The 26,967-nt window shown below is 46.8% G+C and overlaps 1 protein-coding gene across 3 annotated transcripts in view; it reads right to left on the minus strand.

Moving 5' to 3' along the window:
• Positions 1-26,967, minus strand: part of SFMBT2 (Scm like with four mbt domains 2) — a 215,887-nt gene that overhangs the window by 173,955 nt on the left and 14,965 nt on the right. For all 3 annotated transcript variants that reach the window (XM_055332786.1, XM_055332787.1, XM_055332788.1), the window contains exons 2-4: positions 18,326-18,477; positions 10,387-10,481; positions 7,989-8,229 (exon numbers count right to left, since the gene is read on the minus strand). In XM_055332786.1, coding sequence (XP_055188761.1) covers positions 7,989-8,229; positions 10,387-10,481; positions 18,326-18,425 — 436 coding nt within the window. In that variant the 5' untranslated portion in view covers positions 18,426-18,477. The remainder of the gene's footprint in view (positions 1-7,988; positions 8,230-10,386; positions 10,482-18,325; positions 18,478-26,967) is intronic.

Raw genomic sequence — 26,967 nt, forward strand, 5'->3', positions numbered from 1 at the left:
TTCATGAGAGACACAGAAAGAGTGAAAAGCAGGCTCCCCACAGAACATGAGAGACTCCTAACTCTGGGAAACGAACTAGGGGTGGTGGAAGGGGAGGTGGGCGGGGGGTGGGGGTGACTGGGTGACAGGCACTGAGGGGGGCACTTGATGGGATGAGCACTGGGTGTTATTCTATATGTTGGCAAATTGAACACCAATAAAAAATAAATTTATATAAAAAAAAGCAGGCTCCCCACAGGGAGCCCAATGCAGGACTCGATCCCAGGACTCCGGGATCACAACCTGAGCAGAAGGCAGACGCTCAACCGCTGAGCCACCCAGGTGCTCCTGCCCTTTGAATTCTTATATTCAGAACACTTCTGAACAGAAGGAGAACTTAGCAATCATCTGTCCGGGGTGGTATGTTAGAAGATGGAGCCTCGGAAACCTAAGGTCACGTGCTCAGAGAGTGTGCAATTATGTGTGTGGCTGTCCTGGTCTGTGCCCGACCCTCAGGGTCTGTACGAGCCCGGATGCCTCCAGGAGCCACGCAAATGAGAACCAACAAGCAGGGGACAGAAGACCGGAAGAGCAAGCAGATGACAACCTGACCAAGCAGGTGCCTGGTCCCACACTTAGGACCGCTGACGAAAACAAGGAGACTGTTTAAAGTTTCATTAACATCCCCAAATTTAAATTTTAAGTAATAAGTATAACATGATCACATCCTACCTCTCAGCATCCACCGTTAAACACCCGGAGGGCCTGTCATCCCATGACTTCAGAGTCCTATGCACCACCTGCCACAGCTCTTATTTTATAATCAACTACGGTAAAAACAAAATTCCCCCCAAACAGTCCTAAGACCAGGCTTCAAAGCCTGCCAGCATCTACCCGCATAACATAAGGCCATGTTCACACTTGCTTCTAACACTTCATGAATAAACATCCCTTTATTCAAATAAGTTATATAATAACTTAACTCCCAGTAATTTTGATTCAACTTTGGATGGTAAATAGAGTCATTCTGGCAAGACTGCAGAGTTTGCAATTCAAATTACAGAAATTTTAATAATGGGGAAAATAAAAATTAGTGGCATGATTCCTAAGGCACAGTAATTCCAATACTTTTTACTGCAACAGTCGAAAGCGTGCATAAATATTTCTCAATTTATAAGCCGAGGGGTTTTATTTGGACAGGCATCATCACACATACTTACCTGCAATCTTACAGGAGCATTCCTTTCAGGGACTCAGTAGGCACCTGCTAGAGCTCCAATCTCCCCGACCCCAGACACTGAGAGGTAGTGTTGCCACTTCTCAATAAATAACAGCGAAACAGTCACCGGATTAAATGATTTCCTTACATTATCACCATAAACAATAATTATTTGGCAGTTGCCCTTTGCGAGCTTTGCATGTGCTTATGAATAAATCAAGCCTTATTGATTTACTAAGCCAAAACGTTTTACATCTAGCTCCTCTAATAAGAACGATAATCCTCCACTGCACTTACCGATGCTTTAATGTAGTAGGTTTCTTAATACTTTTAATATGAAAGATTAGTACCTATTAGCTCACGAGCAGGAACACTGCTCTGTGGACGGCCAACTGGCCACTGCACTCGGGTCTCTCTGAACATGTCCTTAGTAATGGAGTTCTCACCTGCTGATTGGAATCACATCTTAAGGAAATAGGTGGCGCTGCCACCAGGCCGCTTCCTTCCTTGAAACGTTGAATGTAAGAATGATGGTTTGCATTAATTCAAACTTTAGTTCATTTCAAACAGCAAGGCAAGAGAATATGGGACCTTGGAGGATGCTAGGTAGTTGGCAATCATCCCAATTCACAAAATGATGCTTTAGTGCCGTGACTTCAGAAGATGGAAGACTACTTGGGACGATTGCAAAATGTCCTCTGCGGTCTTGAGCACTACACGACCCCAGTCTGAGCAGGAGAGGCGGCCCTCTTCTTCCTCCCTCCGTGAGGCAAAACACCACACACCGTCAGCCCCTTGCTTTGCCCACCTATGTTTTGAAGCACTCATGCACCTACTGACTGGTTCGACGACATCTCCACCGACTCTCACTCGGGGAAGGAGTAATCCCAGTCCTCTGGGCTCCAACAGGGAACCAGAGTCTAGGACTCTTCATTCTTTAGCGAGTGAAATTCTATTCGTTGCAGGTGACAATGGACCCAGGCACTCCCAATAATTTCCCAGCCTCATCTGTCCCCCACCCCAATCCACTGAAACCTGACCACCCCAACAGTAACACAGAAACTTCTGCGCTTCTGCTTCTTGTGCTGAACTTCCACAGATCTTCATTCCAAAAAAAAAAAAAAAAAACACCACTCTTCATATACACACTAAGCAAACTAGTGCCCCTGCTCCCCCTTTCCTTCACAAGGACCACAGACCGAGGCATGTCAGACTAGAAAGCTCTTTAGAGATTATACAGTCTCGTTTCCAAGATGAGAAAGCGGAGAGGAAACTCACCGAGGTAGCTAAATTAATGGCAGAGGCAAGATAAGAACCAGATCCCCTTACTGCAACCGCGCTGTTCCTCCCTCTAAAAATCCCAATTCCTGAGATGGCGTAAGAAAATCCATCACCACGGAGCATCCCAAACAAAAGCATTGTGGTGTCGTGGACTCTAACTTGTGTTAATATCCTGGGATGCCTTTCAAGTTTAACCACGACAAAGATTGACCAGGTACAGTTGCAGAATTTACAATGATATTAGCTCTCCAAGACAGAAAACCACACAAACAAGAATCCTTGTTCAAAAATAGATTCCCCGATTCCCTATGGAACAACTGCTGCCTCTGGCTACGAAGCAATAATTATCCTGTACTACAGCAATCAATAAAACCTTTTGCCCCCACGAACCTGCTATTTCCTGACTTTGTTCTCTGCGCTAAAGATTTCCAAGCCGTATTGATTACCTACTAAATTCTTTTTTTCAAGTTCTCTAAAACGAGCAATAAAGAAATTCTCAAATTAGCATAACTTGTTATTGTTTGAGCGGCTTCAAATCTCTCCGTCACATTAATGCTTTCCCCCTTTACAGAGTGTTCCCATTTTTCATTGGGAATTTGTCATTTTAACTGTGTCCCTGTCTCGCCTAATAGCGCAAAGTCAGTAGGATACAAATTTGATGTTGCTTCTGGAGCTGTGACTGCTGCCACATTTTTCATCCAAGCGAGAAAGAAGAATTGATTAATAAACTATGCCCTCTCTCTCAAGCAACAGCATGGATTTCTACCAAATGAACCCATTAGCTCCGAGAGTGTTAAAATTCAGCACTCTGGAACTTGTCTCTAAAAACGATTCACTAGAGAATCTATTATAAAGTGAAACCATCGTGCAGCCTTTCCAAGGGCATTTAGCTGCTAACATGTCAAACTTGGAGAGTGAGTCATGTATGAGATAAGCAAGGACAGTGAGAAGGGGGGGCAGCAGCCTGAGAACCCTCCCCAGAAGGTGTGGGCATCGTGGCGGGGCCGCCATGAGTGGAGCCAGGCTAGCGGGAAGAAGTCTCGTTCTCGAGTAGCCCTGATGTTTTTCCAATTTTCCATCAGCACAAATCCTCTGTCAAGACTGGTTCACTTCAGGAGAGAACAGAGACCACAAGGAAATTAAATAATCATATAACACACTGTATCTTCTCACCTCTGTGGCTGTTTTTAATTCAAAGCAAGTGGAATATTATTCAGTCTTAAAAAAAAAAAGAAGAGAGCCCTGTCTACATGACTAGCAAAAAAAAAAAAAAAAAATTAACTTGGAATGAACCAAGGAGCTGAATGTTAGGCCCAGACACCATACAACTCCTACAAGAACACACAGGGAGAAAAAAAAGTCCTTGACGTCGGTCTTCCCAATGCTTTATTTTTGGATAGGACACCTAAAGCACAAGCAATAAAATAAAAACAGGCAGACCTACATCAAACTAAAAAGCTGCTGCACTGCAAAGGAAGCCATCAACAAAATGAAAAGACAACCTACAGAATGGGGAAAAAATATTTGCAACCATGTATCTGGATAAGGAGTTAATATACAAAATGTATATAGAACTGCTATAATTCCATAGCTAAAAACAACAACAACAACAAACAATCCAATTTAAAAATGAGCAGAAAAAAAGAAAAGAAAAGAAAAGAAAAAGAAAAGAAAAGAAAAGAAAAGAAAAGAAAAGAAAAGAAAAGAAAGAAAGAAAAAGAAAAGAAAAGAAAAGAAAAAAGAAAAATGGGCGGAAGCTTCACCCATTTCCCTTCATGTATTTGGTGAAGGGGATCAAGAGGTCCAGGCTTCCAGTTACAGAATGAATAAATCATGGGGATGAAAGATACAGCAAGGGGAATATAGTTGATGGTATAGCAAGGGAAATATAATCGATAACAGCGTTCTATGGGCACAGGCGGCAGCCCCACTTGCGGGGAGCACAGCCAAGATAGAAGCTGAATCGCTGTGTGGGACACCTGAAACTAACGAAACACTGCGTGTCAACCGTACATCAATTAAAAAAAAAAGTGAGAAGAAGCTCCAAGAGACATTTTTCCAAAGAGCATAAACGGGTCCTGCTCCACATCACTCATCATGAGGGAAATGACAATCATAACCCGAGGAGGCATCACATTACACCTGTGGAATGGCTCTCCTTGGACAGACAAGGGATAACCTGGGATGCTGGCAAGGACACGGAGAGCAGAGAACCCTCCTGCGTGGCTGGGGTGACTGCCAATCAGTGTGGCCCCCTCGGAAACTAGTACGGAGGGTCCTCGGAAGATTAAAACGGGAACTACCCCAGGATCCAGCAATTCTGTGACTGCGTGTCTACCCAAAGGAAGCAAAGACACTCGTCGAAGAGATATGTGTACCCCCTATGTTCACAGCAGCATGATCTACAACAGCCAAGAGGTGGAAACGACCTAAATATTCATTGAGTGTGTGTGTATATATAGTGTGTGTGTGTGTATACATTCTTTAGCCACAAGAAAATCCTGCCATTTGCAGCAATATGGACAGCCCTGGAGCCACTATGTTAAATGAAATAAGTCAGATAGAGAAAGGAAAATACTGTACGATCTTACTTATACGTGGAATCTAAAAAACATAAACAAAAAAACCACAGAAAACATTTAAAAAAGGGATGAGATATGCAGCAGTTGCTAGCAGCAGCAGATGGGGGGGTAAGGGAAATGGGTGAAGGTGGAAAGGTTATAAGAAGAAGGCGCAGCGTGAGGACGCCAGCTAACACTGCTGTGTGGCGTATTTCAAAATTCTAAGATGATAAATCCTAGAGCTCTCATCACAAGGAAAAAACACTTTTTTCTCTTTGTTCTTTTTTGTATCTCTATGAGACGACGGATGTTCACCTAACCTGCTGTACGGCTTCACACGTACGTGAGTCAACTCATGATGCTATATAATGTTTGTCCTTTTTCGATTGACTTCTTTCACTCAGCATAATACCCTCCAGGTCCCTCCACGTTGAAGCAAATGAGTGAAAATATCAGTGAGGATGACAAAACATGAGAGACACCTAACTCTGGGAAATGAACAAGGGGTAGTGGAAGGGGAGGTGGGCGGGGGGTTGGGGTGACTGGGTGATGGGCAATGAGGGGCGCACTTGGCGGGATGAGCACTGGGTGTTATGCTATATGTTGGCAAATTGAACTCCAATTTTAAAAAGATTTTTAAAAACTTATGATGCTATGCACCTTACACATACGCAGGGTTGTGGGTTCATTCTATCTCAACAAAATTAGAAACAAAAAAAAGGAAATCCTGGGACATGCTGCACGTGGACAAACCTTGAGGACATGATGCTGAGGGGAAGGTAAGCCAGTCACAAGGGGACAAATAGTGCAGGACTCCAGTTACGTGAGGCCTCTGAAGCCATCAATCCCAGAGAAGCAGATGGTGGAATGTTGGCTTCCAGGAGGGGAGGAAGTGGGGGGTTGCTGTTCAGTGGGTACAAAGCTTGTTACTCAAGACACAAAGGTTCTGGAGCTGGGCTGACGTGGTGCTTACATTTCACAAGGTCTGTCCACTTAAAAAATCTTATAAAGGGGGTAAAAAAAAAATAAGAGAAACATAAAAGTGTCGCTGGGGACAGACACAGTGCAAGCTGGGCCTAGGACATGCTGAGGTAGAGCTTTACCCTGCTCGGCCCACTGCGTGCACCTGCACAGCCGGGATGGGAGGCAGGAGCAAAGTCCCAGGCCAGCAATCACTGGAGCAGCCCTCACTCCACAGTGAGACCAGAAACAAGGCTCACACATGCAGCTCCAAGCATAGGACCAGCACTGACTCAGAGGCAGGGAGACAGGCACTACAGCATTCCTCTCTCGAGGGCATCTACGAAAGCACAGATAATAACTTCCTTCCAGAGCCTTCAGTCTGCCCGTGAATGCTCACCGAGACCTCGCGGGGCACAGGTGTTAGCACAGGACTGCACAGGTGAACAACTGCCCAGGGCTGCTCGGGGTCAAAGCTGCGCCCACCCGCTGCTGCGTGCAGAGGGACAGTGCGGTCCAGCCACACAGCAGAACGACAATTCATCCAGAAAAAGGAATGAAGGCCTGACCCACGCTACGGACAACAGGGATGAGCCTCCAGCACAGGGCGCGAAGCCCAAGAAGCCAAACTCAAGCAGCCTCACTCTCACGTTATGTGATTCCACGTGTTTCCATAAACAAGGCTGTAGAAACAGAAAGCAGGCTAGTGGCTGCCAGCGCCTGGGGAACGAAAGAACAGAGCGGCGGTCAGTGGGCACCTTATGGGGTTCCCTTTACAGGGTGATGACAATGCTCTGGAATTAAGACAATGACCATGGTTGCGCGGCCTTGTGACTACACCAAAAATCACTGATGTGCACACTTTAAAGGGATGAGTTTTACAGTGTGTGTATGGGAACTCAATTTTTTCTTTCAAAGATCAGTAAGAGGGGGAGACACACAGATGCAAATGTGAGCCAAGTCCAAGGGCATCAGGGGCTTAGGGAATCAAGACAGGGTCTGACCATGGTGGTCTGAGGAAGCCACAGGTGACAGCTGGAGGAGGAAGGGGTACCTCGGGGCAGAGGACTGGAAAGAGCCTGTGCATGAGGGGATCACAGGTGCAACGGCCCAAACCAGGACCAAAGGGCCTGTGTCTCTTTCCTCTGAGGCAATGAGGCAAATAATGTCGGCTGAGGCTCATGCAATCTGTTCAGTCCTTATAGACATCACAACTCAAGCTTTATGGGTCTATTCTGACCGCCTCTTAGCAGGCTCTCAATCATGCATAACACAGGCCAGTAGGAAGCCACAGACCATTCCCACCAATCAGAAGAGCAATATATCAGAACTTCAGAAGGAAGGTAAAATCCAAAAGTTCCAGGCAAAAGCAACAGCCAGTACAGTAGACAGAAAGAAGCTCTGAATTCAGCTGCGAAAGCTACGTGTCAGGTGGGAATAAAAGTATCAAGTCAAAATTAAAACAGACAGACAAGCTACCACGAGGATATTACACAGGCTTGAGAATCAGCATTGAAAGTCTTCAAGCAAAACGGCTGCCATCACCATGGAATCAAACCCTGAAAACAGGGTGTTAAGTATTCAGGTATCTGGAAACGTGCCTCTTCTCACTCACAAGGTCCGACGAGCTCCTTCCAGGTGCCTGTGTGATACGCGTGTGTGATACGCGGCCAGGTTTCTACAAGTCGGCGCCCATCCATCCCTCAGCCCTCGTCTCCTACCCTCAACGCTCATTTGAGGATTAGACTCAGAGCCTTAGTCTCCAGAAGGTCATGGTGGGCTCAGCTGCACCCAGGTCGCCCTCACTTCGAGAGCCCACCAGACCCTGAAACTCAAAGGAAGGAACCCATAAAGCACCGGACCTTCCTACTAAATCAGTGTTCAGATGTCTACGAGGCTTCTCTATGAGCATCATGAACGATGATCGCTTGCAAATCAAAAGGCCTCGGGATGTGGGCTGCCTCGGCATCTACACGCAGGGAGCTTACCATCCGGGGGCATCAAGGCCTTGTTGTTCTGTGTGCACCACCCCACGGGGTGCAGATCTGCTATCACCACGTCGCACCAGAAGTCGGCCCGGCGGTCCTCGCCATAACCACAGTAGCGCAGGAGCAGCAGCTGCCCGCAGGTGGTGATGACGGTGGCCACCCAGTACGTGTCTGGGTTGTTCTTATTGGCCACTTCCAGTTTCATCCCCGGCTGGAAGTTGCTCTGAAGGCTGATTTCAACCTTTGGGAAAGAGAAAGCATGGGGAAAATGTTATTATATCAGACAACACCCAGAGGATCACGAGAACTATTAAAAATACAGCACTTAAACATGGTATTCCTCTTGCCCTAGAAACACAATGTGAGCCACCAACCAGACGTGAGGTTTACTAGGAGGCACATTAAAAATTAGCAAGATAGGGATGCCTGGGTGGCTCAGGGGTTGAGCGTCTGCTTTTGGTTCAGGTCGTGACCCCAAGGTCCTGGGATCGAGTCCCACATCGGGCTCCCCTTGGGGAGCCTGCTTCTCCCTCTGCCTGTGTCTCTGCCTCTGCCTCTCTTACTCTGCATCTTTCATGAATAAATAAATAAAATCTTTTAAAAAAATTAGCGAGCTAAAACAGATGAAATTAGTTTTAATAATGTATTTTGTTTAACCTGATATATCCCAAATATTGTCATTGCAAGATGTAATCAACATGAAAAATACTGAGTTGTTTTACACTGTTGTTTCCCATTGAAACCTGCAAAACCTGGCACACATTCTACATGTAGACGCGCATCCCCATTTGGACAGCACACTTTTCAAGTGCTCAGTACCTCCACGTGGCTAGTGGCCACTGTGCAAATAGCACAGCCATAGAGATTAGATTTCCTGTTTTTTTTTAATTAATGGTTATAGTCTATTAATATTTGCCAGCCATCCCCTGAAAAGAAAGCTTTGCAGCCTAGTGAGCCGTAACATCGAAAGCTCACCCGACATCGATGAGGAGCTGCTGCTTAAGAGATGATGGAATGATACACAGCTCATCCATGGGTCTACAATACTTTTCCTTTAAACCTGGCACACGGGCCTAGGGATATGGTGCACCCAGAAGGACACGACACTGTGGCTGAAGGGAGGTGGGAGGGACGGGACGCCCTGGGGGGCTCAGTGGTTGAACATCTGCCTTCAGCTCAGGTCATGATCCGGGCTCCTGGGATTGAATCCCGCATCAGACTCCCTGCATGGAGCCTGCTTCTCCCTCTGCCTGTGTGTCTCTGCCTCTCTCTCTCTCTCTCTCATGAATAAATAAATAAAATCTTAAAAAAGAAAAAAAGAAAGAAAGGAAAGTGGGAGAAGTAACTGGATCAAACAGAACAGAGAAGCTCCACATGGAGAGAGATTGATAACTTGCAGGTACAGAAAGGAAGGAAAAAATTATGGATCAGCATCTCCTTCCTAAACCACCTCAAGGGATCCAGCCAAGTCATCCCAGAATCGTAAGAGGCAAGAGAGCCAAAAGCAAGAACATGCTGTAGAAGTACGCCTGTTTGCTTACCATCCTTGGACTAAATCTTTGCCTTGGATAGCACAGTGGGGGGAAAAGAAATGTTTCTCAGAATTAAATTTTCATTTCCAGTAAAGCAACAGTAATGCCTCAGAACTTGGGTCCTGGAAATTCAGTCTTTCCCTGGCTAATGATATATTACCAAAGTCTCATACATAAGCAAAAATCTGATAAAACCTCAATCTTTTATTTTCTGGGACTCGCCCTTGGCTGGGCACACCGTGGGCATCGTTCAAAGAAATATTACCGATGAAAATGATTTCCTGATTTGATCCAAACGTGCCCTGAATATTTATAGCTATTTCCTCTAATTTCATTCATCTGCCCACAAAGTTGGCTATGACTTTTAGGTGTCTTTTTGAAATAAAAATATCAATTCAAAACGGAAATATACAGCCATTACTCCTCCTAGATGACATTATTCATCACACGTATTTGCCTAGTTTGCTGGCTCTTGATTCACATCACTCTTACTCGTTTCAGGCTGTGTGCCCTTTGTAGGGCCATGTCTGTGTACTTTGTAGAGCCATGTCTGTCTACCGTGCAGGCCCACATCTGTGCATTCTGACCCTTTAGGATGCAGAACAAGGGTAAGGTGCACACTGTAGCCCACACACGGAGCCCCACCATGGGTCCAGCACCCGTTACCAGAAGAGATCAAGCGTAAGGACAAGGCCCATCTTTCCCGCAGCGATCTGCAGAAAGCAAGTCGATGTCCACCTCTCTTCTTGATGTCTAAGAAATCCTGCCTCAATTTCCCTTTTCTCCCCAAAGCTTCAGCATCTTCCTGCAGATGCCCCACCCGCCCCACCAAATGCAGACCAAAAAGACACGGGTGTGTTACGTACATGTTTGAAGGAGGTGTGAGGAGCTGCACTGGCACCTGTTTCTTCCAGATATTCTCCCCAGTTAAAGCCAATTTCCTCCAGGCTTGAACCTTCTTCTGCCAAAGACAAAACAAAACAAAGTAAAACACCAGAAGAATATCAACACTGGAGTGAAGAACGGAAAGGCGCTGGCCTTCCACAAAGGGCAGGAAATCCTTCATGCAAGAAACACGTGAATCTGATGGTGCAGGAGGATCCTGCTGAGGATGAGGCTGCCGACTGTCAGCTTCAGCGACCTCATGGCAGAGTGCTGACCCTGGAAAGGGAAATGGATGAAATCCTGCCTGCACGACCCTGGCAAAATCGAGGTTAGTAAAACCAGGTGCTCTCAGGCAACTGGAATGAGACTCGTCTCGGGGCCTTCCTGCCACCCGTGAGAGTACTTGTTGGGAATTGGCCACCGTCCCCGCGGCCACTCCCATCTTCAGGGAGGTGGGAAGACCAGGTAACAGAAGCCACTGAGTTTTGGGGAGACACCAGGACGTGCAGGCAGCATGAGCATCTGACCACTCTTCACATACTCTGGCTCGAGACAATAAAGTAACAGCACAGACTGCGAGTATCATGAGGCACTTTGGGAAGCAATGACTCTGATGTTATTCCAAGAGAAAAAAAAAAAAAAAGAAAACTATTTGAGGTCCAGAAGGATTGCTCAAGTACGGGAAGGTCATAACCTAGCAACTTAGTGACATAAACCAACAAGCTGCCCATCCAGCAATTCTCAAAACATATAAGACTCTGCGTAGGAGACAAATCTGTATAGTCAGAAAGCACCAAGCAACTCATCTGATGGCACGGACAACACTATTACATCCTAGTGTCCAGGAGAAAGAGCTAATGACCTGGAAACAATATCTTAACCTATCTGCAAGTCAGTCCTAAAGAGAAAACAGAGCCCCGGAGGGCCACCCACACAGGAGGGGAGGTAGGAGCTTCAAAGTCTCGCTTCTCTTTTCTTGCAATGATGCTCAGCGGATGCTGATGTTCAGCCAGTGGATCTTCTCTAAGCAACAACCTATGTCACTGGCCAAGAACAGATGCTGCTCTCGGGCATGGTATTAGTGGAGGAGCGGTGTATCCCGTGGCAGGTGAGCCAGGGGAATCGGCAACAGGAGGCTCTCAGGAAGCAAGTGTTCTTGCAGGCGATCACTACCCTTCTTCCACGAAAGATTTCTCCAATTTTAAGTAAGAAAAATAATTTTCTTGCGATGCTCTGTACAGTCTCAGTGATGCACAAAAGATCCTTTTTTGGGTAAAGCTAGAAGATGCTAGGTTAAAAGCAGTTATCCCACACTTTGGCTTCTACATCAAAAGTTGCTGAGAACTGCCTCCTCAAATTCTACCTCCATGAGGTAACTTGTAATTAAATGTGCAAGAAAAATAAAAGCTACCTGAAGAGAAAACCTCTTCCTTGTTTTTTTTCCCCAACATTTTACCTTACCCAAGGATTTACGTCCTTCTGTCGGAAACAGGGTCCCTGGAAAAAAGTCAGCAGGTCCTGCAGCCGCCAGCTAACAAGAGACACTGCTGAGGCACAGTGGGGCCAACCCACAGGGGAAGCAGTCACATTCTGGAAAACACTCCTGGGTGTTGCCCTGCGGCTTGACCCCTAAATCTTTTCCCCAAACGGCTGCAGGCACCAACTGCCAAGTTTGCTTTCTGATGCACTGGCCAGATGCATCCCTGCACACTTCTTATTTGCTCAGGGTGCCTGGCACAGTGTCTGCTGGCAGCTAACTTGGCACAAAGGAAATCTGTAATTTCTCAACACCCTACCTGTCCAGCTTTAGCCCAAGCCCATACCACCCACAGGCCTGCCCACCCCAGCTAGGGTCACACACTTCCAGCCCCACAGACCCACCACGAGGTCCCAGCAGTGTCCTAAGAGCTACACCATCACCAGGGTGTCAGGTCCCTGCTAACTGCTTTATGTGCATCACCCCGTTCCATCCTTCCAAGAACCCTGACAGATGGTTACCACCATCCCCATTTCACAGAAGAGATGACAGAGCTCAGAAAGGCTAGGGGGTCACAAGGATCGTGCAACTGTCCTGCCATAGAGGCAGGGATCCAACTCAGGCTGCCCAGTGTCAAGCTGGAACTCTCCCAAGACACCTTTCCACGTCACCCTTCTGCCTGCATCACACGTGGGGCACATCTGCACCACCAGCACTATCACTGGTTCCTCTCCTGGAGAATCCAAGGTAGGCTCCGGGGCCAGCTTCTCTGACTTCTGTGCTGGAGAGCACCAGAGCAATCCAGAGCCAAGCCAGGTGGCAGGAAGATGCGGAAAGGCAAGAGGCAGTGGCCATGCTCGGAGAGAATGGAGGGCGCAGAGACCCGGAGCCTTCTGCAGGAGGACACAACCAGGGCGACGAAACGGGCACAAGACTTGGTCCTGGGCCTTTGGAGGCAGACGCTCCTGGGAGAGCCTCTGGGTGGATTAAAAGCTCCCGGAAAATGGAAAGGCTCTCTTAGGGAGTGATCGCTTCCCTGGCATCAGAAACACCTGCCTGGAGACAGAACCGGTGCCTGGGACTAGAAGGCTTTGATGAGCTCCATCACCATCCATGTGGGGGAGACCGTGGCCTAAATATCCCGGCGTCAGCTTCGAGGCTACGCGTTAAGGTGCTTCACTATTCAAACTATTCCAATCGAGGCGCCTCGCATTCTACACCGATGTTCCCCCTGAATTCTTAATTTGTTATCAACCATGGGTCTCTTCCATCAATGAACAGGCTGTAGATGGCTTTCACACTCCCTTGGGAGTCAGCAAGAGATGGAAAGGTCCCCCCGTGACTCCCCAGCAAGAAGAGTCTGTGGCTCACGGCTGCAGGCAGCTGTTACAAGCTCTACAGTCCATAGAAAATACTGAAAAGTCGGCCCTGGAATGGGACCTTAAAAATTAAAGCTTATATGGCCAGCGCTGGTAGCCTGAACAATAAAATCATACACAAAACTGAGGGTCCCCTACCCTCAGGCCTTTGCCAACCTGTAACTCACGGCACGTCCGCCAAGCACGTGTGCACTGAACAGCCCATTCTCTAAAGACGTTTCAATGAGCAATAGATAAACACACACACTGTTTATGAGTGGAGGTCTCATAAACCCAGAGCAAATATTTACAGCTGATTCATAAACCTCTTAAACCCATAAACATTTTATCAGGGAAACTCTGACAACCTCCCTCCTCTGCCAAGGCACCGGTCGGAAGCGTTTTTCCCCATGATGTAATGAAAGCAGGCCATGAAACGCGACCAAGAAAATTTCACATTTTAAAAGAAAACAGGCGTGCTCATTAGCGGCCATCCAGTTGTGGAAAACAGGAGGCTATTTAGGCGACCGGCGTATTTGCTAACAACAGAAAAAGAACACTAAACGTGGAGGTGTGCAAGCGACTGGACAGTGTAGAGTGGAAAATGGCTCACACACTTTTTTTTTTGAGTAATCAAATCTTGGGTTCTGATTTTACAGTCTGAAATTAGGCTAACTTTGCAAAGCTGAAGGTTAAGATTCCATGGCCAACACCCGGTAAAAGAAGGGAAAGTCTGCAGTTCAGAGCCAATGAAATATCCCACAACACCTTCCAGTGTGCTCAAGATCCTTCATGCAAACAGGAAGAGAAAGGAAGGCATTACATCTTGCTGATTTTCATTGCTGATAGTCCATTCCTAGGATCACAAGGTTTAAAAAGCAGTTCCACTGAGTATATGAAACGGACGGAGTCACTCCAAGGGCTGGGTTCACAGCTGCAGGGCTTCCCCCAGGGAAGGGCGGACAGTCACCCGCACTCAGACGACCCAGGCAGCCACAGAGATTTTCCAAAAATAAAAAAAAAAAGAAAACACATAAAAATCACCCAGTCACCCAACTGGGGGGAGAAGGGGGGCAAGAACTATCCTAAAGAGAGGGTTTTTTGGGGCCTTTTGTTCATTTGGTTTTGTTTTTAACAGAGAACACTGTGGAATCACACAGAACCAGTTCCCAGCATCAAGATCAAGAGATTTGAATTTTTCTAACAAGAATGTTGACTCCAGGTGCCCGGGTGGCTAAATCAGTTAAGCATTTGTCTTCTGCTCAGGTCATGATCGCAGGGTCCTGGGATCGAGCCCTGTGTTGTCAGGCTCCCTGCTCAGCAGGGCATCCATCCGCTTCTCCCTCTCCCTCTGCCTGCCTCTCCCCGATTGTTCTCTCTCTCTGTCAAATAAATAAATAAAATATTTAAATTTTTATTTGACACAGAGAGAGAGATAGTAAGAGTGGGCTTAGGTGCAGAGAGAGAGAGAGACAGAGAAAAGCAGACTGGGATCATGACCTGAGCCAAAGGAGACGATTAATCGACTGAGACACCGAGGTGCCCTAAAAATATATATATATATGTGTATGTGTATGTATACATATAAAATATATATATATATATATATATGTACTTTCAGAACAGAAAAGCCTATGGGACTCCAGTTAATATATTCCTAACACCAAAAAAAAAACAACAAAAAACAAAAAATTAAGCCCATGTTCCCAGCATAATTCTCTTTACTCAGAGGCCTGCCCAGTCTAAATGTGCAACAGCACTTTATCTACAGACCTCATCAGGAAATTACATTTAGCCAGCCTGGAAAAATAATGTCAAGGAGTCTATTTATCACCATGTCAGCACACTGTTTTGCTTGCTCTTATCAAGGCAACTGGAGAAGCCCAGAGTTCCAGAAAGCCAGTTCTGGTCCACTGCCTTCTGTGCGCCCGGTGACAAGGCTGTCCGCTCTGTACGCCGGCCGGGCCACCCGTTGGTTGACCTGCATGCATCCCAGCGACGGCCTAGGCGCCCCTGGGAGGATGAGTCACTTTATGCTGTGCGTATTTCATGTACGGGACTGAGGTGCCAAACTACCACCTGACTTAGGAAAAGAGGCAAAACGGGAAATATGAAAGCTGTGGATGAGATTCAGAGCTCACTGTCTCACGGTGAAGTTATTCGTCTCAGAGGGATGGGTCATCTGTGCAAGCAGTCACAGTGGCACGGGTTAGGGTGTGGGAGCACTAAATTGAAATACCCAGGGGCAGGGGGTGTAGGGAGTGCCCATCTCTGGGCAGAGAAGAGCCAGAGGCACCTATGTGTCGTCGCTTGCCGGGGAGCAAGAGGCATGTGTCACATCACACGTGGGGACAGGGGACCGCAGACCAGCAGAGGAAAGGATGAGAAAGCAGCTGGGCTGTGTGGGCGTCCCAGAAAGTGTGTGTGTGCACGTGTGTGTGCGTGCATGGAGGGGCATGCTCACGCACACACTGGTGCCAAGGGTGACATCCCCCTGCACGGAAGGGCAGGTACGGCCCCATGTGCAGAGCACCAACTTCCCAGCCCGAAATGAAATCCCGGCTCCAACAGAGCCCTGTGATGTCACCAGGTCGTCCACGTCCCACCTCGGTAACGTGGGGGTGATAAAAGCAGTGATTTCACTGGGTCGTGGAAGGGTACCCAGAGTCGATGCACATAAAGCACTCAGGAGAGCGCCCGCCACAGAGTTCGAACTCAGGATCACGTACCTACCTGTCCTCAGTCAAGGCGGCATTGGCTGGGGAACCCTGAGTATGCCTTCCCCGGCTCCTCCAGTAGGCAGATGGCACCTGAAAGGCTGGCAGGGGGTCCCACAACCAGACTCCTCTGCCACCGACTCCAGAGCGGAAACTGTTTCATGTACCAACAGCTTGGAGGGGAAAGTAAACTTCCTGACGACTCCTACTGAGGACATTTTAACAGACTCAATGTTTGACATGCCACTGAGTTTCTGCAAGTCAGCCTTGGTTCTCTACAGAGGTTTACATCCTGCTTTAAATTTATTTATCTTTTGGGGGCACCTGGGAGGCTCAGCAGTTGAGCATCTGCCTTCAGCTTAGAGCATGGTCCTGGGATCGAGTCCCACGTTAGGGTCCCTGTAGGGAGCCTGCTTCTCCCTCTACCTGTGTCTCTGCCTCTCTCTCTCTCTCTCTCTCTCTCTCTCTCTCTCTCTGTTTCATGAATAAATAAATAAAACCTTTTTTAAAAAATTTATTTCTCTTTTAGGACTTGCTCTTTGTAGCACCATCTAAAAGTCTCCTCCACACAGAGGTGCTCGTGGAAATTCCAAGGAGAAAAGACAGATCAGGGGAAAAAAGCTCTGAGGCCAACATCTGGACATGTTAAGATAACTTAGAGCGCCCTACAACTACCCTTTCTAGTAAAGACCTTAGCGTCCTGAATGATCCCATCGCACCCCATCGCACCCGAGCAAGGAAGCCACCATGAAGTGCATGTGCACGACAGGCCTCCGGTGCAATCTCCTCCTTCCCTATTCATGGAATCACCCACGAGGAAATGCAGCACAAGTAATTTCCCTGACACCCTATTACCAATGGGTTTCGAAATCTACTTAAGCCAGACAGATATACCACAGCTGCAAGGAAATGAAAAGGCAACACAGGTTTGGTTTTTCAACAGTTTTGAAGACACACCTTTGACGATGAGGCAGTAGCAGACATCAGAGGTGCCTTCGGCAAAGACACAGGGAAAGCCCAGAGAACCAAAAGTTGGAAAAGTAACCTCACGCAGCAAATGGAAGATAGGCTTTTTTTTTTAAAGCACTTAAAAACATAGAATTGGGGTGAACCTTCAGCCTACAGGGCTGAGTTCCCTTGCAAGAGAATCTCCATTCTTCCCCAAGCAGACAATGACTCGACTCTGCTTCTAGAAGTTTCCTCATTCCGGTTCACGTACGAAAAAAGTCCCCAGGGGCTGGGTGGAGAAAACCAGGATGATTCTGAAGCAGAGACTAACATCATGGAACATATTTAGACAATAATTGCAGGGCTTTCCAGACTTTTTTTGCAGCTAAAGATATAATTTGAGATACTTAATGCAGGAAATTGAATGCTATGAAGCCATCTGTATTGCTGCCACTGACGGCACTCATCAGAATATGAAGACGAGCATCGTGACTTCTCTGGACAAACATTCAATCTCCCACTGAGTTAAGGATCAACCTGTTTTACGTGAATTCACCATAGCAAATGTTCATGATCCAGGCAGCTAAGCTGTCCCTATTTAATTTGCTGTTATGCAAATAGAGCAATTCTTTTTTTTTTAAAGAAAGTATCTTTTTAAAACAGGATTTAGTGTATTTAGAAAAAGATATATGTACAAATTTGTTGATTAAATATTAAAATTCAATCAAAAGCTAGTTAGGTTTTAGATTCCTTAAAGGGAGGAAAAACTTGACCACATATTCACAGGACCTAACTTTCTTTCCCATTAGGCACCTCTCGGAAAGACGGGCTCCAGGTTCCAGAGAGGAGAGAAGGAGGTGGCATCCGTGCTTGGGCAGGTCCCGCTCTCTCTCCTGTCCCTCTCGGCACGTGGGAGACGAGTCTGATTTTCCCACCTCCCTTGCAGCGGTGCAAACACGAGACTGGTTCTGGTCAAGAGGTTCTGAGCAAAAGTCACAGCTGTGTCTTCTGAGCCGGAGCATGACACTGCTGACTCGGGACACTCCAGTTCTGCTCATTCCGAAACAAAAAGCACTGCGCGCACATGGTGTAAAAGGACTCAGTAGAAAGAACACCAGCTTACTCACCTGAACTAGCATGAGTGACACATAAACGTTTATCGTGTGAACCGCTGAGATTCTCCAGTGACCTACTACTTCATCATAACCCACCCCTCTCCGTCTTGTACAGGAAACACTGATTTTTGAGCCAAACTTGGCGCAACTTTCAAGCTGCTAGAGGCTTAGGAATAGGACAGCAAATCCTAGGAACAGGCAGCGTGGGAGATCTAGAAATGTCTGCCCCATTGTTGCCTGAATATGTTCGGGAAGATGCCAGTCACTACATCAAAACGTCAGAGATCCAGAAAGCAAAGTCCCACCTGAATCGAGACCTCCATTACCGCTTGCTGAGCTCTGCTGTTTCTCCAAGGGTGAAGAGGAAGGGTCCTGCATGCTAGAAACTGATAAACTGCTCTCCATGCCTGGTGAGTAAGGATCCTCTTCTCTTAGTGCATCCTGCAGGAAGAATTACCTAAGGGCAACCAACCAAGAAAAAAAAAATCAGAGCACTTTGATTTTTTTTAACCGCCCCCCCCCCCGCCCCAATAACAGCATCCTCTCCAAGCTGCTACCTGCATTCTGACATGCAGGATGCAACATCATGTTGATAACAGAAAATGCCCACCGCAGGTAAGACGTCTCGCATGTCCCAAGCAACGCATTACCAGACCCAAAGTACCAACGTTTTCCAGAGCACTTTTTGACCAACTAGACTTTTCCTATAATAGGTTGGCTGTTCCTCACTTGCATTCTGATACAACAGGTGGAGAAACAGGTAAAATTACAGGCACTTCTCACAGAACCTGCAATTTAGCTCATTTACGTTCCAGCCACGCCACTCCCCAGGGTCGGCCACGGACGGCTCGGGTGGCCAGACACGGCCGTGCAGGGCTTTTAAATCTTTCACTCATTCAGGGCCTGCTCTTATTACATGCATAGATGAGAAGTTTAAATCAGTAAAAGCGCAAGGAGGGATGAAGAAAAGGACAGTGCCTCCACACCTAAATATATTTTGTGACTCAGATACAATAGAATACCTTTCAAGAATATCACTCTGTTTTTGGCCACGGCGCGCACACACGCACGTGTGCACACCGCTTCGGGTGCTTCCCGGGAAAACGATTCTGCGGCCCAGTCAAAATTAAAGGTTCATAAAAGGATGTTAGTCATCTGTGCCAAGGCAGCAAAAAGGCAGAAAACTCTCAGAGGAGGAGACGGGAAAGATACCAGGTATGCAGCACGGAAACTTAATCCAGCACGTATTTATTATCCACCTGTTCATATAAAATACTATGCCTGTCCCCACTGGGCAGGGGCCGGGGGTAGGATATGAAGCCGTTTCTCAATCAAAATACAAAGAAAGAAAATAACTATTTTAGAATAGGAACCATGGAAATGTGTCTGGATGGGTTCTTCCCTCCACAACCTCTGCATCTCGCTAGCATGAGGGGAAGGACCACGACCTCCGCATCCTGCTAGCACGAAGGTAAGGACCATGACCTCTGCATCCCGCTAGCATGAGGGGAAGGACCATGACCTCCGCATCCCGCTAGCATTAAAGTACCACGACCTCTGCATCCCGCTAGCACAAAGGTAAGGACCACGACCTCTGAATCTCGCTAGCATGAAGGTAAGTACCATGACCTCTGAATCTCGCTAGTATGTAGGTAAGTACATAAATAAGCAAATGAAACAACAAATTATAAGGCGGACGTTAAACAACTGGGAGATTGTCTTTACACATTCCAGAGTCTCTGAGCACAGGTGCTTACCATCTTTTCTGAAGCAAAAATGAGGGTGTGTAGTCTGAGGAGCAGGAGTCAGAACCAGTGATAACAATTTAAATCAGGGCTGTCCCAGAAAATATGAAAGCCCTGGTTAAAAGGCTAAAATGGTTTCTTTGGTTTGTTTAAAAATCGCATCGAGGACAGGTAAACACCACCTGCCCACCGGAAGGGAGTCTTAACCCCGCCCTCCAACAGAGTCTAAGAGAGACAGTGCAAGAAAATAGGGTGCACCCAGAAACGACTTAAACCTAAATAGAAACTGGGTGTGTTTTTCTTTAGTTTTTTTTTGTTGTTGTTGTTGTTTAATGAAGCATTAAGGAGCCCGTTTAACAGACAGCCAGGTTCCAGGATGATTCAGAATGGAGGGCATTGGCAACCCCAGCACTTCCACATTGAGGCTGGCTAATTTTACCCCACCAACATCAGTTTGCAAAAATAACCCACATGATGATAGGCACAACCCAAAGAGCCCTCCTTTCCAACTCCTGTTACAACACAGACGCTCGAATTTGTGGGGAGTCGTGGTTCTAGAGATCTCCTCCCCACGGGGCTGCCCCCAGCAGGCCAGACAGTAGAGGGACAGGCCACCAGGGCCCCACACAAGCTCCCGTGCCCCACGCCTGGATTTTATGGAGGGTGGCTGTACTCAGCAGCCTGTCTCCAGAGCCGCCGGCAGAGAGGGGCCACCGCCGATGCGATCTGCAGAGAATCCACCTGTTGACAAGCCAGTGTGGCCATCCCACCTGACGCCCCACGGCCAACAAGCGCCCGCTGCCAGATCATGCGCGGGGAGCATGCAAGGTAACACACACACCTGCCGCAACGACGGAAGGGTGGGCACAAGCAGATCACTTGATCGCCCAGACGGGGACACAACACCCAGCGACCCCAGGGGGCAGCCAGAGCGGGAGGCGGCACATGCTGGAGAACCCAGACGTCCCCTGGAGTCTGACAGGGATACCACAAGGGCTGCGAGGGCAGAAGGACAAGCCCTGAAGGAGCCAGTTAGGAGGTGGGATACTCGGAGCACACAGTGTGGCCCAGGCCACCTGCACAGAGGGCGTCCCCACTGACTCCTTACAAGCTGCTCAGCGACAAGCAGCAATAGATGGAAAGCAGAGGCCAGCAACGTGCAGGAGCTATGAGCGCACACAGGGTAGTCGGGCTAGACCTGGGAAGGTGCTAGCAAAGCCCCAAGGGCAGGAGGACAGTTTGCCAAAGTGAGCACCCCCACCCTGCATTCCACTCTGCAGGTAGGAGCAGACACCGCAGAATGGGGTGCACACGACCCAGGAGCCCCCCGGTGTTAACAAAGTGTGATCTCTTCACAGCTTAGAGGCAGGTTTCTAGAATAAATCACTTTCCAGGGGATGCCTGGGTGGCTCAGCAGCTGAACATCTGCCTTCGGCTCAGGTCATGATCCTGGAGTCCCGAGATTGAGTCCTGCATCGGGCTCCCTGCACAGAGCCTGCTTCTCCCTCTGCCTATAGGAGGACAGAGCTTCCCTCTATCTCTGCCCATCCCCCCTCCCCGGGTCTCTAATGAATAAATTAAAAAAATATTTTAAAAATAAATAATTTTAATTTAAAAGTCACATTGGCTGCCGTATTGGAGCACAGCTCACCCACTGCACAGATAAGCTACAGTTTACTGTATCTGAACTTAGAGGTCTTGAATAGCCATAAATTCTCAGCCCTCTTAAAAGTTTTAATTTAACAATAGTAAGCTAATTAAAAGAGAATACAGAAAATGAACAAGGGGTAGTGGAAGGGGAGGTGGGCGGGGGGATGGGGTGACTGGGTGATGGGCACTGAGGGGGGCATTTGATGGGATGAGCACTGGATGTTATACTATATGTTGGCAAATGGAACTCCAATAAAAAAATACAAAAAATTAAAAATTAAAAAAATAAAAGAGAACACAGGAATTTTAAAACCTAAAAAACTTCAAAAAGAGACTCAAAGCTGCTCCATAATATTCCACAAATATTTCACAGCAAACGTTCTAATGCAGCAGGTTTTTATAGCACATGCCACATTTTTGTATCAATACAGTTTCAATGAAGAAACAATCTAATAAGCTAAATATGTGCATCACACTAAAATGATTTCCTGTTTTCATTCACCTATAAGTTCAGGAAAATCATTCCAGCTCAAGAATGTAATCAGGCATCAACTTTTTCTAGGAACAAAAAGAAATGTCCATGATTGTAACTATTAAGAAATCAGTCAAGTATCGATGGCTTATAGGACACTTATTAAAGGGGGAAAAGTTTGCTCACGTTTTTACGATGTCTTGGGGATTCAGGTCTATGCATTTGCCCCTGGCCAGACACTATAAAAAGGTAATCGAGGGTTATAAAGTAACACAGCAATTTAAATACACCAAATCAATCATTTTAAATAGAACTCAAGGGTAACATTATAAATATCAAAAAGAAAGCCACCTCAATGAGTGGCAGGATTAAACCTTACTCTCTTCAGTAAGGACAAATGACAAGGCTTTGTTTACCCAGAGGACTGCAAAATGTATTTATTTTGGCGAAAGACACAGCACGTTTGCACTTTCCAACAATGCTTTCTTTCTTCCTTCCCATGAAAGGTATACACCTCTATAGAAATCCAGGAAAATAAAATGATAAAGGAACGCATTAAAATCACTTGTCATTCTAACACCCCAGGATAATCATTTTTATTTGGATAGCATCTCCTCCTGACAGTTTCTCTGTGGGGTTTGAGCTCATCTAGAATGGAGAATTTTAATTCGTGTTTCATTCACCGTTACCCAGAAAGCATTTGCCCCACCATCATTCAAATTCTTTTGAAAACACGACTTGGAATGGCTGGATGATTTTTGTTATAATACGAGTAAGGTGGTTTCTTTACCACTGCCCTCTTACTGACCATTACGCTGTTTTTTCTTTTTCCCCATCATCAATGGTCCTCGGCCATACACCCCAGCACATCTGTGATGCTTCCTTCACATGGAATCCCAGGAGTGACATGAGGGGCCAAATGCAGGAACAGAGCTAAGCCTCACAATCCACGCTGCTCAAATGCTCCCCGCTTCCCTTGGAGCCTGCCTGGCAGTGAGGACAGTACTTATCTGAATCCAACCTCCTCCGGGGCATCATCCGCGCTTCCTTTCCCCTTTTACAATTCTACATTCAAAAAACAGCATCCTGTCATCATAACATGCTTTCCTCATGGGATAACCCTGCTCAGGGGCGTCTGGGTGGCTCAGTGGTTGAGCATCTGCCTTCGGCTCAGGGAGTGATCCCGGGGTCCCAGGATAGAGTCCCACATTGGGCTCCCTGCAGGGAGCCTGCTTCTCTCCCTGCCTGTGTCTCTGCCTCTCTCTGTGTGTCTCTCATGAATAAATAAATAAAATCTTTCAAAAATAAAAAGATAACGCTGCTCATATCCTTTCCACATTTTCTCTCTGTTAGTATTTCATTTAATTTTTAAGAGTGCTCCATATTCTACATCACAAAACCGTTGCAAATATCTTTCCCAACTTGCTTTTTAGTGACTCCTTTTCGCAGACTAATTCTTTTTCTTAACTCAGTCAAATTTATCCATTCACTTGATTTTTTCTTAAAAATTGTATTTTCTTTTTTTATTCCTTTTGTATTCTATGGAGGGAGGTGTAGAAGGAAAGAATCTTAAGCAGGCTCCACATCCAGCGCAGAGCCTGATGACTGAGATCATGACCTGAGCTGAAATCAAGAGTCGGAGGCTTAACCTACTGAGTCACCCAGGCGCCCCTAAAACTTGTATTTTCAAAATGTACTCCCCCCTCCCCTGAGGCACCAGAAGCCTAACTTCTCTGGGATTTCAAGGCTTACACTTAACTTTTTAACACAGGGGGAATTTGCTCAACGTTTGCTCAAATATTCTTTGAGGTGCAGCCCCAGGCTGATCCCCTCAACAGGTAATAATCCACTTGTATCCCATTGAGTTTCCACATTCTGTGTTTATCATATATTAAATTCTTACACAAACAAGGCTACGTTTTGGTGTACTAAACCTTCCTTGAATTATGAGAAAATTCAGAGAAACAGAAGTATGACTAGTGTCCATATATTACCCCGTAGCCATTAAATTTGGAGTTATTTAGGGTCGGTTTATAAAGGGACAACCATGGTTTTGCACGGCCTGAAATGCAGTGTCCTATGACTTTATCATCACAAGGCATTTGACCGTGGATGGAATACTGTATATCTGAAAGGCTCACGGGTAGAAATTACTATGCATCAGAGACTGTTCACTGTCCCTCCTCCGCCCCCAACATCCGCTCTCCCCATCGTTTATAGGGAGGAAGAAACCATCCAGGACTGGGATGTGCTCGCGCCAGTGTAAGTGTACAGAGTGAGTGTGTTCAACTACAAGTGGAAGGGGAAGAGCATGTCCTTGCCCTTCACCCTCAGGGCCACCTGGGGTCACACAGATGCAAGCCTCCCAGAGAAGCAAAGCAAAACCGAAAGGGAGCTTGATCTGCTGTCCGCTCCTGCCACCACGTCACAGGGAAGTAAGCTTCATCTCATCTGTATCACTCCCACTTAGGGCCCAAACCCCAACAAACACACCCTCCAAGGACTGTGCTCCCTTTCCATAAGCCTGTGGTTATGATGCTTAGATCGTTCCTGGGGACCTCAGGATGTGCGCTAAGCTTTTATGCAAACACTAATGTAAAATGCCCTCTTTGGTTTCAAAAAACAAAAAAGGTCCTAGTTCACATTAATTCTGACCACGCTACTTAGAGCCCAAGGAGGCTGAGGTCCCAAGGGAAATGACAGCAAGGCCGCCTCCACTGTGGCTGGGTGAGCCTAATGGCCTGAACCTGTGATCAAAGGCGTCCTCGTTACCTATAAGGCCATCTGTTGCTTCAGTGATTCTCAAAGCTGAAGGCACAACAGAATCACCTGGAGGGCTTGTCACAACCCAGATGGCTAGACCACCCCACGCCTGGCACCCATCCCCAGAGTTTCTGATCCACAGATCGGGAGAACTGCCCAGTCATTTATATTTGGAACAAGTTTCCAGGTGCTGCCAATGCTGCTGGTCCAAGCACTACACTCTGCAAACCCCTGCTTATGAAAAGATTTTTGGGGATCCCTGGGTGGCGCAGCGGTTTGGCGCCTGCCTTTGGACCAGGGCGCGATCCTGGAGACCCGGGATCGAATCCCACGTCAGGCTCCCGGTGCATGGAGCCTGCTTCTCCCTCTGCCTGTGTCTCTGCCTCTCTCTCTCTCTCTCTGTGACTATCATAAATAAATAAAAATTTAAAAAAATATATTTGAAAAGATTTTTGTCTGGGTTGTTGAGATAGATAAAGTAGTTTTTCATCAAGAGATGCTGAACATAGGTGTACCGAAAAAAATTTAATATTTCTGCAAAGTCATTTACAAGGGGAAGGTTGGTTCTTCCAGAAATAGTGCTGCATTAAACAGTGTTGCATGATAAGTAGCATTCCTTATAGAATGCCAGTTATCTCAACTCCATTTTACAAAGTCAAGCTTTGCTATACCATCTGCCTAAGTCAGGCCAGCCTGTTCTCCATAAAAGTTCAGGAAGAGTTACAGTTTTTATCAAGATTGCGCCATGTTGATTCTTCGTGGGGGAGCTGCTCTCTTGGCGGACGAATTATTTTTTTCCAGGTTTCTTTTCTCAAATACCAAGAGGAAAACGGATTGTACAATCCCTAAGGACTCCTCCCACAGTGTCCCCCTCATTGCTAGGAATGCCCTTCCTCAAATCCCTTGGCTGACTGTGCTGGTGTCCGTCTCCACACCTCTGGTGATAATTCACTTACGAACTTTCCATTCTGTCATGGGGTGAGGTGCTAGCACTCAGCTGGCTCTCCCTCCCTCGCTCCTGCCCTTCCCCTCCTAACAGATGTGACCCCCAGCAGCTCTACGAAGGTGTCTCAGCTGACCCCATAGCATGCAAGAACTGCTTCCCCTTCCTCCCACAAGTCTGCCCTGGAGCCAGTAATGCTCTTCTTCTTTCCAAGTCCTTCATTTTGACACAGTTATCACCCATTCAAATGCCATTTTTTCACTTACTGCCTAAAGTCTCCTGTGGATCAACTGAGATATACATGCATGTTGTTAGCTTTCACCTCAAGAACTTTCCATCAGGGCCCCTGATGGGCTCCCATCCAGACTAACTGCCTTCTCTATGCCTGGCTGGGGGACCCCATCCTGAGACCCCGCCTCTCTCTCCTTTGTAACACATCCCCTCTTCTGGGTCCCACGTCTTCCCCTTTCTTGCTTTTCTCTCTTTGGATGATGCATGTTCCCCACGGCATTCCTAAGAAAAGATGTAGGTGGAAAATACGAGGCCTCGTACGGTTGAAAATGTCCTTACCTACCCTCATGTTTGAAACCAATAGTTTAGGAGGGTAAAGAAATTCTAAGCTGGGAAAAAGATCCTCTCTGAGAGTTTCGAGGGCTTCCCCCCATCATCTGGCAGCAGCCCAGTGTCCGGGGCCTCTGGGCTGAAATTCATGATAATGAGCTGTCTACCGGAGATCCGCTTGTGGCTTCAGAGCACACTGACTTCTTTCAAGTCTGAAATTCGAATTCTTGGGCTAGGATATTTTCTTGAATTACTGCTAATTTCCTCCTCTTTGTTTTCTGTTCCTTCGCTCAAATACTCACACGAATGTTGGACCTCCTCAATCTCCTTAATTTTCCCTTGTATCTTCTGTTGCTTCATTTTTCTTTTTAAATCTATGACATAGGATCTGCCATCAGCTTCTGCCTCCAGCTCTTCTCTGGAGCCTTACAATGTAATTTCACAAAGCTCTTTTTAAATTCTCCTAAGACTCCCTTTCCACCCCATCCTGTTCTCGTTACCTGGATGCAAAGTCTTCTATTACATCCCTGAGGTGATTCACGATCTTCTTTTGAAAATTTTTCTTCTTGTCTCTTTCATAAAAGATGTTGTTTTTCTCTCTTTGTTGGCTTTGGTCTCTACTTTTTATGTTAGGTACTGACCTCAGAAGCATGGTGACACTTTGTGTTTTCTCCTAAGAGTGGAGACATGAGGGAATGGCTGGCGTCTCTGAGCACAGGTGAGGCTGCCGATCCCGGGACCTGTCTGGAGGTCTGCTGGGTCATTCTAAGACGAAACCCCAGCATGAGTGTCTTTACATCTTTTCACTCAGCT

Source organism: Nyctereutes procyonoides, unplaced genomic scaffold, assembly GCF_905146905.1.
Source record: "Nyctereutes procyonoides isolate TBG_1078 unplaced genomic scaffold, NYPRO_anot_genome, whole genome shotgun sequence".
NCBI lineage: Eukaryota > Metazoa > Chordata > Mammalia > Carnivora > Canidae > Nyctereutes > Nyctereutes procyonoides.